At 41.1% G+C, this 15164-nt stretch overlaps 1 protein-coding gene across 2 annotated transcripts; it reads left to right on the forward strand.

Moving 5' to 3' along the window:
- The first annotated feature begins 7 nt into the window (after positions 1 to 7).
- Positions 8 to 15164, forward strand: ENPP4 (ectonucleotide pyrophosphatase/phosphodiesterase 4). Of its 2 annotated transcripts, none has more exons than XM_061398340.1 (4): positions 8 to 254; positions 6928 to 7784; positions 8459 to 8629; positions 11655 to 15164. In XM_061398340.1, the coding sequence occupies exons 2-4, from the start codon at positions 6959 to 6961 to the stop codon at positions 12017 to 12019; spliced, it is 1362 nt and encodes a 453-aa protein (XP_061254324.1). In that variant the 5' UTR covers positions 8 to 254; positions 6928 to 6958; the 3' UTR covers positions 12020 to 15164. The 2 variants fall into 2 exon arrangements, with proteins under 2 accessions (XP_061254324.1, XP_061254325.1); XM_061398341.1 differs by lacking the exon at positions 8 to 254 and adding an exon at positions 269 to 415.

Here is a 15164-nt window from a genome sequence, read left to right on the forward strand (position 1 = left end):
GCAGGCTGGAAACCTGTTCCGCAGTCGCGCGCGGGACGGCCACGAACCCTAGGAGCGCCCCTGGCAGCGCGGGTGTCGCGGAGGAAGGGGCTGTTAATTGTGGTGGGGGGAGGGCGCCCCTCTATTGCGCAGGCGCTTCAGGAAGAACTCGGTCGGGCTCCTGCGCCTTCAGGTCTCCGTCGCTCCCCAGACCCACGAGCGTCGGGTTCCGCGCGCGCCCGGTTCCGCGCGCTGCAGAGAAGCGGCGGCAGCGGGTGAGTGTGAGATTCGCGCAGCCGGCGTTCCGGACAGAAATGCCGCACCCTCCCCCGCCCGCCGGGGGCTTTGAAAATAGTGGTCGTGAGATCCCTTATCCCTGATAGCCACACACCTGCCCCGAGGGGACAGTCGCGAGGGACCCCGGAGCGGCCGGGAGGTGCCTGGCTGGCTGGGGGCGGCAGAGGGCGGGGTGGAAAGCGGAAAGGAAATTGAGCGAGTGGGCGCGGCCTGGGCGGGCGGGCAGCGGGGAGGGGGCTGAAGCTGGGTCCGTGGGGAGAGAGGCGGAGGGGGTCGGCCTGACAGCCGTGGAGGCCGTGGAGGCCGAGGGGGCTGGCGGGGCGGGCGTTTCATTGAACCCGAACGCCGTCCAAGGCACAGATCAACCTGCACTGGCCTGAGTATTCGTTGAGAGTCAATGGTCGTGACACAGCCAAATTGAAAAAACGAATTTCCTGGAAAATCTAACAGGAAAGATCCCATCGAAGTGCTTTTTCTCGGCCAGGCACCGTGTTAAGCATTTTACAGTTAAGCTTCCTTTTCCGGGCACAGCATCCCAGTGTACAGATGGAGACAGCCCTGCTCTGAGACTTGAAGCGCAGCTGGTGACCACTAACAGATTCAGTTTTATACCAGCTCTGACCCCACTAGGGTTTTTTGTTTAACCACCCGACCTTCTGGTGACCCAACCCAGAAACCTTGCCAGTACTAAGTCAACTGCTCCTTTTAATATCCGGTTTTCTTTTCTTTCTTCCTTTCCCCCAGAGGTTGTTCTGAGCCCTTTTAAGGAAATTAAATGTATTTAAAAGCAGGGATAAGATAATTTATAGCTAAAATACATAAAATATAAATGTTATGAGCCCCTTAGGGTCTGCAAGGAGCTCATAACAATAAATATATCCTCTTCGCTTTTAAATTAGCTACAAAATACAATTTGGAAGAAATTTTGATGAATACACAGGGGGAGTTATGTAGAAAGTAAAATTAAGTGGAGTTGTTTTGAAGATGCCAGAAATGTGTGTGTATGTATGTGTGTGTGTGTGCTGGAAAATTGAAGAATACTTTAGAAGCCTAGAGTTTCTAAGAAAGTCTTTTAGTGAGTAGCTTTAGTTTTTGTTTAGAATATCAAGAAAATAATAATAGGGAAAACCACCTAAGTTATCTATGTGCATAGACAATACTATTTTCATTTTATTTTAAAACTGATTATAAATAGTATTTGTGAAGTATTTAGAGTAAGGCTTTTTATTAGGGAGCAGATGACAGGCTGCTGCTGCTGCTGCTAAGTCGCTTCAGTCGTATCTGACTGTTGGTGACCCCATGGACTACAGCCCACAAGGCTCCTCTGTCCATGGAATTTTCCAAGCAAGAGTACTGGAGTGGACTGGAACCTACCAGGGTCTTTTGTCCATGGGATTCTCCAGGCAAGAATACTGGAGTGGGTTGCCATTTCCTACTACAGGGGGTCTTCCCAACCCAGAGATTGAGCCCAGGTCTCCCGCATTGCAGGCTGATTCTTCACTGTCTGAGTCGCCAGGGAAGCCCCAAAATAACACCATACCCGCTAGCATTTACTCTCCATTTCTCCTCACCCGTTTGCTCCAGGCAAATCTACTTTACGTCTGTATAGATTTGCATATGTAGGCTTTTCATCTAAATAGAATCATACAATAAGTGACCTTTTGTGACTTTCACTTAGCACGGCGTTTCAAAGGTTTATCCAAATTGTAGCATGTATTATCACTGCATTCCTTTTTATTGCCAGATAGCATTCCATCGTGTGGATATACCACTTCTTATCTGTTTATCATTTATGGACACTTGAGATGTTTCCACTTTGTGACTCTTACAAATAATGCTGCTGTGACCGTTTGTGTACAAGTTTTATTGTGGACATATATTTTCATTTCTCATAGGCATATGCCTAGTAGTAGAGTTTCCAGGTCATATGGTAACTGTTTAAACTTTTGAGGAACTACCAGAATGTTTTATAAGTGCCTGGACCATTTCCATTTTCATCAGCAGTGTAAAAAATTCTAGTTTCTGTATTTCCTCACCATTACTTGTTATTATCTGTCTGTCTGTTTTTTATATCTATCCTAGTGGGTATGAAGGGGTATCTCGTGGTGTTTTGCTTTGTATTTCCCTGATTACTGTTGATGTTGAACATACTCATGTGCTTATTTGTCATTTCTATATCTTTGGAAAAAAGTCTTTTCAGCTTCTTTGCTCATTTAAAAAATTAGATTATTTAACTTTTATTGTTGAGTTGTTACAGTTCTTTATATATTCTAGATACAAATTATTTATCAGACTTGTGGTTTGCAGATATTTCCTCTTATCCCTTAGGTTGTCATTGCTTCATGGTATCCTTCCAGATGTAAAAGTTTCTAATTTTGGTGAAGTTCAATTTATTTTTGATTATCACTTGTGCTTTTGGTGCTGTATCTAAAACGGCTTTGCCTAACTCAAGGTCATGAAGATTTATCCCTGTATTTTCTTCTAAGAGTTTTTTAGTTTTAGCTCTTAACTGTGGTCTGTGATCCATGTTGAGTCAGTTTTGTGCAGGGTATGAGCTGAGGGATACAGAGTTATTCTTTTGCGTGTGGATATCCAGTCGTCTCAGCACCATTTGTTGAATTGTCTTAGCATCCCTCCACTCTTAGAAGCAACCCTACTGGAAAAATTTTAGACATCCTGTGATATTCCATTTGTAGTGATTCTTCAAAGGGCTTAGCTTTCAAAACAATACTTGATGATGTATGGGTCTCAAGCACACCATTACAGGAAGCTGTGGTGTTGTAGAACAGAAGTCACTCAAGCTCCTGGTTGGTCTTCCAAGATGACAGCCAGGTTCATTGTTTTCTTGTTTTGTCCCTATTTTGAGTATTTTGTATTTGAAAAGTGTAAAGCTCTTGTGTTGTTGGTGTTTAGTTGCAAAGTCATATCCAGCTCTTTTTGCAACCTGTGGTCTGTAGCCCGCCAGGCTCCTTCTGTCCATGGAGTTTCTCAGGTGAGAATATTGGAGTGGGTTGACATTTCCTCCTCCAGGGGCTCTTCCCCAGCCAGGAATGGAACTCACATCTCCTACATTGACAGGCAGATTCTTTACCCTGAGCCACGTGGGGAAGCTCTTGTTCTCTGATATATGGCACATCCATAAATTTTGGTGGTGTTGACTTTAGTTGTATTAGATATTTATTGAATTTTTTTTTTAATTACCTAAAAGAGTGTTTGGGCAAAGACTTAATGTGTAGGAAGTAGCTTTAAGAGGTTTGGAAACACAGGTTATTACTGAAGAACTGTTATAAGTCACCTACATAAATGATTATTGTCTCTATATTACATCTCAGACAGATTGTGATAGCATTGTGCAGTAAAAGGGAATTAAGGTTGGCAACCCACTCCAGTGTTGTTGCCTGGGAAATTCCATGGACAGAGGAGTCTGGCAGGCTACAGTCCATGGGGTTGCCAAAGAGTCAAACACGACTTAATGACTAACCAACAACAACAATGATTTCTGTAACTCTTTCATAGTAATTTGCATGTGGGTTGGGCCTGGATAATGGAAGGACTTGAATGCCAGGCAGAAGTGAGTGTTGGGACATTCTATATAGGCAGGGGGACTTTGAATACTGATTTTATTAGGGAAATGTCATAAACAGAGCTACAGGGAAGTTATGTTGGGAGCAGATGTTGGGTAAGAGGAAGATGATTGAGGTAGGAAGATCAGTTAAGAGGCAGAAGGGCTCCAGACAAGAGACGTTGAGGACTTGAAGAAGTATAGCATCTGTGGAAAGTCACTCTACATCACATACCGTATTTTCTTAGGACCAAAGAAGATAGAGACTGAAGGCAGGGAGATTTGTTTGGGGAGAGCTGTTTTTGTAATCAGTAGATTATTAAAAAAATAATAAAAAGTCAGGGAGTTCTCTGAGCCTGGGGAATGAGGTAAGGCAGTTAAGTGGCCTCTCGGTGTCTGAAGGGGATTGGTTCTAGGAGCCCCAGATCAGATCAGATCAGTCGCTCAGTCGTGTCCGATTCTTTGCGACCCCATGAATCGCAGCATACCAGGCCTCCCTGGACATCACCAACTCCCGGAGTTCACTCAGACACGTGTCCATCGAGTCAGTGATGCCATCCAGCCATCTCATCCTCTGTCATCCCCTTCTCCTCTTGCCCCAATCCCTCCCAGGATCAGAGTCTTTTCCAATGAGTCAACTCTTTGCATGAGATGGCCAAAGTACTGGAGTTTCAGCTTTAGCATCATTCCTTCCAAAGAAATCCCAGGGCTGATCTCCTTCAGAATGGACTGGTTGGATCTCCTTGCAGTCCAAGGGACTCTCAAGAGTCTTCTTCAACACCACAGTTCAAAAGCATCAATTCTTCGGCGCTCAGCCTTCTTCACAGTCCAACTCTCACATCCATACATGACCACGGAAAAACCATAGCCTTGACTAGACGAACCTTTGTTGGCAAAGTAATGTCTCTGCTTTTGAATATGCTATCTAGGTTGGTCATAACATTCCTTCCAAGGAGTAAGCATCTTTTAATTTCACCACTGCAGTCACCACCTGCAGTGATTTTGGAGCCCAGAAAAATAAAGTCTGACACTGTTTCCACTGTTTCCCCATCTATTTCCCATGAAGTGATGGGACCGGATGCCATGATCTTCGTTTTCTGAATGTTGAGCTTTAAGCCAACTTTTTCACTCTCCACTTTCACCTTCATCAAGAGGCTTTTTAGTTCCTCTTCACTTTCTGCCATAAGGGTGGTGTCATCTGCATATCTGAGGTTTATTGATATTTCTCCCGGCAATCTTGATTCCAGCTTGTGTTTCTTCCAGTCCAGCATTTCTCATGATGTACTCTGCATAGAAGTTAAATAAACAGAGTGACAATATACAGCCTTGATGTACTCTTTTTCCTATTTGGAACCAGTCTGTTGTTCCATATCCAGTTCTAACTGTTGCTTCCTGACCTGCATACAAATTTCTCAAGAGGCAGATCAGGTGGTCTGGTATTCCCATCTCTTTCAGAATTTTTCCAGTTTATTGTGATCCACACAGTCAAAGGCTTTGGCATAGTCAATAAAGCAGAAATAGATGTTTTTCTGAAACTCTCTTGCTTTTTCCATGATCCAGCGGATGTTGGCAGTTTGATCTCTGGTTCCTCTGCCTTTTCCAAAACCAGCTTGAACATCAGGAAGTTCACGGTTTATGTATTGCTGAAGCCTGGCTTGGAGAATTTTGAGCATTACTTTACTAACGTGTGAGATGAGTGCAATTGTGCGGTAGTTTGAGCATTCTTTGGCATTGCCTTTCTTTGGGATTGGAATGAAAACTGACCTTTTCCAGTCCTGTGGCCACTGCTGAGTTCCAAATTTGCTGGCATATTGAGTGCAGCACTTGCACAGCATCATCTTTCAGGATTTGGAATAGCTCAACTGGAATTCCATCACCTCCACTAGCTATGTTCGTAGTGATGCTTTCTAAGGCCCACTTGACTTCACATTCCAGGATGTCTGGCTCTAGGTCAGTGATCACACCATTGTGATTATCTGGGAGCCCCAGTAGGTACCAAAATCCACAGATGCTCAAGTCTCTTATATAAAAGGGCTTGGTGCAGTGAATACAGTTGGCCGTCTGGGTTTTCCATTCATGACTGGTTGGATTCATGCATGTAAAAACCTGTGAATATGGAGGGCCAGCTGTTAAGTCTTTGACGGTAGAAAGGAAGTCTAAAAGGGATGTGGTGATGAAATGCATTTCAACAGCTGTTGCTTTTCTTCCGAAGTTACTGTGGCATCCAAGGGCCTAGACTTTGTCTCTTCGCCTCCTCTGAATACTGAGCAGGTTCAGAGTGAGGTGGGGCCTTTTTTCTCAAATAATATATATTTCTTATTCCTCTTTGGAAAGTGTTAGTTGCTCAGTTGTATCCAACTCTTTGTGACCTCATGGACTGTAGCGCACCAGGCTCTTTTGTCCATCAAATTCTCCAGGCAAAAGTACTAGAGTGGGTTGCCATTTCCTTCTCCAGGGGATCTTCCCAACCCAGAGGTCAAACCTGGGTCTCATGCCTTGCAGGCAGATTCTTTACCATCTGAGCTACCATGGAAACTCCCTACTCCCCTTCTGCATGCCAATATTTTTCAGTAGGAACTGATGTTGAGCCAGTACGATAGAAATTCTACACCCTAATTTCTGAGGATTAAAAGGAACGATAGGGTACTAGCCATTAAACTAGAAAAATAATCTTCCTCTCTGGAGCTTCTGAACGTTTGGCAGAAAATGTTATTTCTGTTTTGTGTAAAAGGATCATTTTTATTTCTTCATTTGTTCTTATTAAGCCTTTAGAATAATTTCTGCTCTTGCAGACAAGCAAGGCAGTCAAATTTGTGTGAAGTATAAGAATGGCCCATACCCCCTTCAGAGCATGAAAATGAGGCAGGACATATAATTCAACAAGTAAAGGCAATTTTGTTTCTCCCACTTTAGCTTTATTCAGTTACCTTTCAGTAAGTGACAGCATTTGATTTTTAAGTTGATGTATGTAAATCTGGTGTATAAACAGTTTTTAAATGTTGGTTTTCGTTTCCTGATGGCTCAGCTTTGGAAATCGAATCCAAATCAAGCAGTATGACTACTTAGGAATTGTTTGTTTTTTATCTTAGGAACCCCGCTACCCCCTTCAGCACGTTCACTATGAAGTTACTGTTGATGCTTTTGTTTTCGGGACTTATGACTGGTTGTAGAGGGAACTCTTCCTCTGCTTCACCACCTAAGTTACTGCTGGTATCCTTTGATGGCTTCAGAGCTGACTATCTGCAGAACTATGAATTTCCTCATCTCCAGAATTTTATCAAAGAAGGTGTCTTGGTAGAGCAGGTTAAAAACGTCTTTATCACGAAAACGTTTCCAAACCACTACAGCATCGTGACGGGCCTGTATGAAGAAAGCCATGGCATCGTGGCTAATTCCATGTATGACGTCAACACAAAGAAACATTTTTCTGACCACAATGACAAGGACCCGTTTTGGTGGAATGAGGCAGTCCCCATCTGGGTGACCAATCAGCTTCAGGACAACAGATCGAGTGCTGCTGCTATGTGGCCCGGTACCGACGTGCCCATTCACAATAGCACGCCGTCCTATTTCATGAACTACAGCCCCTCGGTGTCATTTAGGGAAAGGCTCGGTAATGTCACCACATGGCTGAGCAGTTCGAACCCACCAGTGACCTTTGCGACACTCTATTGGGAGGAACCAGACGCTAGCGGCCACAAATACGGCCCCGAAGATAAAGAAAACATGCGCCGAGTGCTGGAAGAAATAGATGAACACATTGGTGAGCTGGTTCACAGACTCAAGGTGTTAGGACTGTGGGAGAGTCTTAATGTGATCATTACAAGTGATCACGGGATGACCCAGTGTTCTAAAGACAGGGTGATAAACTTGGATGGCTGCCTCGACCCCTCGTACTACACTCTTATAGACTTGACCCCAGTTGCTGCGATACTTCCCAAAATAAGTAAGTAAACTTTTAACCAAGGAATATTTCAGTGGGTCAGTTGATTGAGGAGGGAGGGTTTTGTAATAAGAATGGAGCTTGGATTTTATGTGGTTCACCACCATACACTCTTATACTCACTCAGAGTTAGGACTGTGTTTTTCCTGTGATGTTTTTCTTAGGCCGTTTAGGTTCAAAAGGATATTTTCTTTGCTTTTTGATATATTTCTTTTATGTTTATCTTTTTATTGAAGTGTAAGTGTACATCAAAGTGACTCATATATATATATATATATATATATATATATATATATAGTTTTGTGTGAGATATACCTAATAATTTTCATCTACTGATCTTAGAATTAATAGTTAGTAGTAATATGTAATTAGTTTATGTTTACTTAGGAAGCTAGATGTGAAATTTGCCCCCTTTGTATAAAAGTCTACCCGGGATAATCACAAAATGAAAAGACAGATATGTGAATGCGTGAAAGGGGTGTGTGCGGGTGTGCACGTGCACTTGTGTGCACCCAGCACTGTTACATTAGTATTATTGCCCTGTTTTTTTTTTTAATGATTAATAGGAATTAATAGATAACATTGTTCAGGGCTTATTTCCAGTTATTCTAGTTAGAAATATTGTTTCCTTATCAGTCAACATGACCTTTTTCCTTTGCTGTTTCCTTTTCTTCCAGATAAAACAAAGGTTTATAGCAAACTGAAAGTCTGTGACCCTCACATGAATGTTTATCTCAAAGAAGACATTCCTGCCAGGTTTCACTATCAACATAGTGATCGAATTCAGCCTATTATTTTGGTTGCTGATGAAGGCTGGACAATTGTGCTAAATAAATCATCACTAAAATGTAAGTATTTATTTAGGATTTTTCTTCTCTGTCCTTGGGATAAATCACATGTTGTGACATTCTTCCACTAACAAGGTACTTTGATTTAGAGATGTTGACACAGTGTAATTAGTTTGATTTTCAATTAGATGATTCTCAGGTTTCCATTTGAGAACAATTTTTAGAAACCATAGTTTGATCCTTATATTAGAAGGTTGGGTGATCTTAAGGGTGAAGGAGTAGTTTTACTTTTTTGTTACCAAAATTGCAGTGACTGTGAGTAACTTTCAGGAATTGTTCTCTTGATTTGTAAAAATAAGAGAGTAGGAAGAAGCAAAGAAAATAAAAGAAAAGTCAAGAAACAAAATAAAGAGAGAGAGATTAACTAGTTCAAATTCCTTTTTCTTTTTTAGTGTTAAAAAAAATGTGTCCAAGTTTTCCCCCATGATGAAATAATATACCTGAGTGCTACTGCTATTTAGAACACCGAGCAAGAACCAGAAAGTATACAAACAAAAATCTACCAAGTAAACAAAGCAGAATCTTGCCTCAAACTGAGGAAATGTTTAAGGAAGAATTAAGAGGTCTCCCCTGAACTGAAGCTTATTTACTTGTTTGTTAAATTCAATTTGAATGCATTTTTTTAAAATATGATTTTATAGACCATAGCAGGGGTCATAAAATTCTTCTGTAAAGGGCCAGATAGTAAATATTTCAGTCTTTGTGGGCCAGCTGGTCTCTGTCTCAACTACTCAGTCCTGCCTTACAGTGGGAAAGCAGCCACAGACAATACCTAAATAAACTGATGTAGGGTGTCCAGTGAAACTCCCTTTACAGAAACAGGCAGAGGGCTGCATTTGACCAGCCTCTGTCATCTGCCAATCTCTGATCTATAGCAGTTCAGATGTGTCAGGCAAGGATAAAACTGAAGGCCGTTAGAATTTATGTATTATTAATGCTTACCTTGAAAGTGAAAGTCACTCAGTCGTCTCTGACTCTTTGTGACCCCATGGACTGTAGCACGCCAGATTCCTCTGTACATGGAATTCTCCAGGCAAGAATACTGGAGTGAGTAGCCATTCCCTTCTCCAGGGGATCTTCCTCACCCAGGGATGGAACCCAGGTCTCCTGCATTGGAGGCAGATTCTTTACCAGCTGAGTCACCAGGGAAGCCCACAAATACTGGAGTGGGTAGCCTATCCCTTCTCCAGGGGATCTTCCCAACCCAGGAATTGAACTCAGGTCTCCTGCATTGTAGGCAGATTCCTTACCAGCTGCGCTACCAGGGAAGCCCATAATATTTATCCTTATATACTCATTATTGAAAACTTGTAAAATACAGAAAAGTTCAAAAAAGAAAACAAAAACTATTCATACTTCTTCAATACAGAAGCATAGACAGATGTTAATTGTGGGCGTTTGCCCCCCTCTAATCTTTTCCTGTTACATACACTGCATATTTTTATTATTAAATCATATGGTTTATGGTATCATTTACAATCATACTCATTTATATTATTGAAATCATAATATCTATATATATCATTATATTCTGCTATTTTTTGTACTGGTCACAGCATTATTTTTATTATGAAATATTTCAAACATAGAATTAAAGAATGATATATTAAATAAAGAAGTAAAGAATGATATAGCAAACACTGATAGAGTCATCATTCAGTCACCTGAACCTCGCATGGAAGTGGGAGCTTGTCAAATGTGTGCTTTGTTGTTCGGTCGTGTCCAGCTCTCTGTGACCCCGTGGAATGTAGCCCACCAGGTACCACTGTCCATGGGGATTCTCCAGGCAAGAGCACTGGAGTGGGCTGCCAGGCACTTCTCCAGGGAGTTCCAGGGAATCTTCCCAACCCAGGGATCAAACCCAGGTCTCCCACATTGTAGGCGGATTCTTTACCATTGCTAAGTCATGTCCCACTCTTGTGACCCCATGGACTATGCCTGCCATGTTCCTCTGTCCATGGGATTCTCCAGGCAAGAATACTGGAGTGGGTTGCCATTCCTTTCTCCTTGTTAAATATAACTGATGCATATTAAAAGGCAGTATTTTAAAAAAATAAAGTTGATAGTTGAGAGTCTTATTTTGGAGTGATATCTGGGACCATCAGGTTTTTCTTTGACTTTTACTGGAATTACACATTGGAGTCGTCTGGTTAGATGTCACATTCAAGGCAAGAATCCCTCCTGTAATGTTTTCAGTCCCCTGACCCTCTGGACATTGAGGTATCCTTTAGCTGTTGGTAAACCAATGGTGTGGGCTTCCCGGGTGGCACTAGTGGTAAAGAACCCACCTGCCAATGCAGGAGACATAAGAGACACGGGTTCAATCGCTGGATGGGGAAGATCCCCTGGAGGAGGGCATGGCAATCCACTCCAGTATTCTTGCCTGAAGAATCCCATGGGCAGAGGAGCCTGGTGGGCAGCATTCCATAGGGTTGCAGAGTCGGATACAGCTGAAGTGACTTGGCACACATGCATCCGTGATGTATTCCACATTCTGCGTCTTGTCCAGGGACAGCTGACAGAGGTCAGGCCGCTGGCTCACTTCCTACCCCACTCACTGCTTTACTCGCTTCTGCTCCCCCAGTTACTCAGAACCTCAACCCAACCACTCTCTCAATCACTGGTGCTCTTTGCAGGGGCTTTTTGCAAACAGTGTCGGATGCTGACAGGTGAAGTGCTTGGGGCTAGGACTGAGAACTGTGGGGTCGCACAGAGTCGGACACAACTGATACGACTTAGCAGCAGCAGCAGCAGGACTGAGAAACCCATCAGTCTGAGAGAAGGTTTTAAAATGTGAGGTCATGACCAGCTGGGAAAAAGGAGGGGTGTATGTGCAAAATACAGGAGGTGGCTGAATTGAAGAAAATAGATAATTTTTTTTCTAGCCCCTGTTTGGCCCAGCTGATCAGAATTTCAATGGATGGGAATTAAACTGCTAAGAATCCAGTGTATTTACACTAGAAACAGGCTATTTCATAATAGCAGGGCTGATCTTGTTTACTAACATCATCTTCTTCTTTTCCAGTAGGTGACCACGGTTACGATAATTCTCTGCCTAGTATGAATCCATTTCTAGCTGCCCATGGTCCTGCATTTCACAAAGGCTACAAACACAGCAGCATTAATACAGTGGATATTTATCCAATGATGTGCCACATCCTGGGATTGAAGCCACATCCCAACAATGGAACCTTTGGTCACACCAAGTGTCTGTTAGTGGACCAGTGGTGCATTAACCTCCCAGAAGCCATTGGAATTGTTATCGGGGCGCTCCTGGTCTTGACCACGCTGACCTGCCTCATCATTATCATGCAGAACAGAGTCTCCGGGCCCCGGCCATTTTCCCGACTTCAGCTCCAAGAAGATGATGATGATCCGTTGATTGGGTAACACGTGCCGGGCTTTATACAAGGTGGCTTTAAGTAGGGCACACCCAAGGAATGGTGTTACAACTATGAAAACATATGCTTCGAAAGAACTTGGGCCAGGCATGCTACAATTATTTTGTCTTTTCTTGTGTTTTGCTGCATTAGCTAATACAAAAAAATTCTGATCGTAGGGAAAATTGCTAGTAAATCATTAGTTAGCACCAACTGTTTCTCTGACAAGAAACTTGTTTTGAGAATAATACTGCCTTTGCTCCCTCCTCCCTTTTTTTTTTTTTTTTGGCAATGAAGATTAGACACATCTTGAGATGAAAATATACTAAAATTTAGTGCGTGTGCATTTCAAATAAATTTTTATATTTGTAAATTATACAACAAAAATCTTTGTAAAGTGTGTGGATTTTGTGTATAAGGGAAGAAAAGTTTCCTATATTTTTATATGTACCTTTAATAGAGTTTGTATCCTAAGTAAACCCTTGAGGTAGGAAAATTCTCTGGATGGTTAATAAAATGGATTACGAGGCAGAAAAGATCTAGCATATGAAGAAACTATTTCAAGAAAAGCTACTGTAAAAAACAAGCAAAAGCCCCATGATAACAAGATTGAGTCTTTGTGTGTGTCTCTGTTAAGACCCTTAAGCTATTAAAACCTCAAAAGGTTTATCTTTTGAAGAGTATTACTAAGAGGAAATTAAGAAAATAGAGGAAAGTGCTTTTCTCACTTTATGCTTAATGCCTTTGTGTAAGTTATTTAGTTTGTGTGTGTGTGTGTGTGTGCGCGCGCACGTGCGCCAGGGTGTTGCCTGCTTGGGTGTACAGGCTTCATGTAATTTACAGGAGGTGGTGAGATGTGAGTGACCTGGAGACAGACCCTCACTAACCCATAAAACACAGATCTCAGGAAAGGTTATAATTGCACTTCACATTCATGTAGTTCCTTCTAACTCACAAGTTAAATTCATAATTTTGAAAACCTTGTGAATTTTTGTTACCATTTTTAACATTCTTACGCTATTACAACCAGAGGTCTCCAAGTACTGCAGAGAAATTTATGACCTGACTACAAATCTGGTTCTGATTGGGTCAGAATGAGAGATTTTTCTGTTTGCCTTTGGGAATTTTATGCCTTACTTTTTAGGCAATAGTGTAGCTAAATTTAAAATGAAATTTAGTATCTTTTGATCTTCTATATTAATCATATGTTAAGTAACTGAATAAACTCTCAGAACTCTGTTAACCTTTAGGAGCCTGAATTCTGCCTTTGCTTTTTTCTCCCATATCTGGTTCATAAAAGTAACCACTCTGCTCATAATTTTTTTTAGCATGCTTGTTCAGAGCCGACCATATGTTGTTATAACTGCCATCCTAGCTTTGCAAAGTGTACCTTCTAAGAATCAAAATCAATAGGAAGAGACTGAATTGTAGCAGATGAGATTTTATACACTAGAGGAAAAATTGGGTTCAAGAACCATTCATCAGGAGCTGAGGCAAGCAATTAATATTACTAGTGTGATCTTTAAAGTAATATCACTAGTGTGATCTTTAAAATTTTATTACTAGTGTGATATTTAAAGTTTTGACGGCAGAAAATAAGCTGGATAACAGTTTTACAGATACAAAAATAATGGAGGGTAACTCTGCAGCCCAGTGAAATGTTGATGATCTGTGGTGGTCAGGAACAATGGTGCCAGTCGTCAAACCCAGAATTCATCCTTTGGTCACTGCTTGCTAATCTCCCGATCCTGGTATTTGGTGCCTATTGTTCCAGGGGTTCTTGAGAATCATTTCCACACCCTGCATGAATAGTCCGGGCATGCAGTCATAAAGTGACTGTGTTAAAAACAGCATAGTAAATAAACCAAACCACCAGGACTTATTTTGCTTTTTTGACAGATTTTTATTTCTGATGTTTTTTCCTCACATAAAAGTTATCCTAAAGGTTAATAGTTGATCTGAACAAATAATAGAAAAATTTCTTTCTACTTCAATTCCCATTAAAAAAAAAAAAAAAAAGCACAGAAGAACTGTCACATTTAAAGCAGTGAGGATTTTTTGAAATGTCTCAAGCGCTGAGTGAGTTGAGCTTGGTCCTTGCAGTGGTGTGAGCTTTATTGGCTGTATTGGTGTGATTGGTGGAAATGGACCCATCGCAGCCAGCATGTGAGGAGACTTTATAGAGGATGGAATGGGAAGGGCTGCCCCTTCAGGGTCTCAACCCTCTGAACAAAAGACCTATTTGTCTTGTTCTTCATTCCATTCTGAAAATATGGACTAGAATTAAAACTGTAGATGTTTTATGTATATGTTGGTGGGACAAAAAGAGTATTTATTTAATAATCAAAGAGATGTTTATATATTATTATATTGAACTTTATATTAATTCATCTGTATCTTTAAAAAATGATCACTTAAAGCCAGTGATCTCCTCTAATACACTGAGAAATATTTCGGTAAAGCCAGCCTTCTTCACTTGTTGCGCATTTTGTTAAATCATTGTTAACATGCTTCTCTATTTTCTGAGTTGTAGGAAGTATTTGGCTCCAGGAAAGATTTAACTGTTTATGACAGCCATACTCAAAGGTAATAGGAAAACTTTTTAATAACGGTTTTTCAGTGAATGAGTTCAGAATAAGTACATGTTCTTATAATGTAGGGACAGTTCTGCCGCTCTCATTAATGTGCAAGTCCTTCTGGTAAAGAGCAATAGCATACAAAGTATTTCAGTGCTCTGTACCGCTGCCTTGGTGTTACTGTTCCATTAAGCTTGGTGTAAGGATTTAAAGATGAATTCTTGGAACGGTAAATGATTAAAAAGGCCTTTGCCTTGTTCTTGGGTGTTTTTTCTTCTCTTGCCCATGTCTGGTAAACTTTAAAGATGGTTGTATTTAATTTCTTTTATTTGAAGGATTTTACTTCATTGTGAATATATAAAGCTACAAATGAAGGATAAAGATGACATGAGAAGTCTGTAATTTATTGTAGATTCTTAAAATACTGTGTAAATAAAATGACATGAGTGTGTTTTAAAGAAGTTTATGTGTAGTGCCTTAAGTTAAAATATATTTTGACTATATTGTTTGGATTCAAAGCTATGACTTTGCCTATTATTTTAAAATTTTATGTGAATAAAATAAAATGTTACCAAAACA

Source organism: Bos javanicus, chromosome 23, assembly GCF_032452875.1.
Source record: "Bos javanicus breed banteng chromosome 23, ARS-OSU_banteng_1.0, whole genome shotgun sequence".
NCBI lineage: Eukaryota > Metazoa > Chordata > Mammalia > Artiodactyla > Bovidae > Bos > Bos javanicus.

Bases quoted from the DNA above. Each gene is read 5' to 3' on its own strand.
- ENPP4 (XM_061398340.1), top strand. From the start codon at position 6,959: ATGAAGTTACTGTTGATGCTTTTGTTTTCGGGACTTATGACTGGTTGT. The intron at 7,785-8,458 runs GTAAGTAAACTT...CTTTTCTTCCAG, and splicing joins TGCGATACTTCCCAAAATAA to ATAAAACAAAGGTTTATAGC. The intron at 8,630-11,654 runs GTAAGTATTTAT...CTTCTTTTCCAG, and splicing joins AAATAAATCATCACTAAAAT to TAGGTGACCACGGTTACGAT.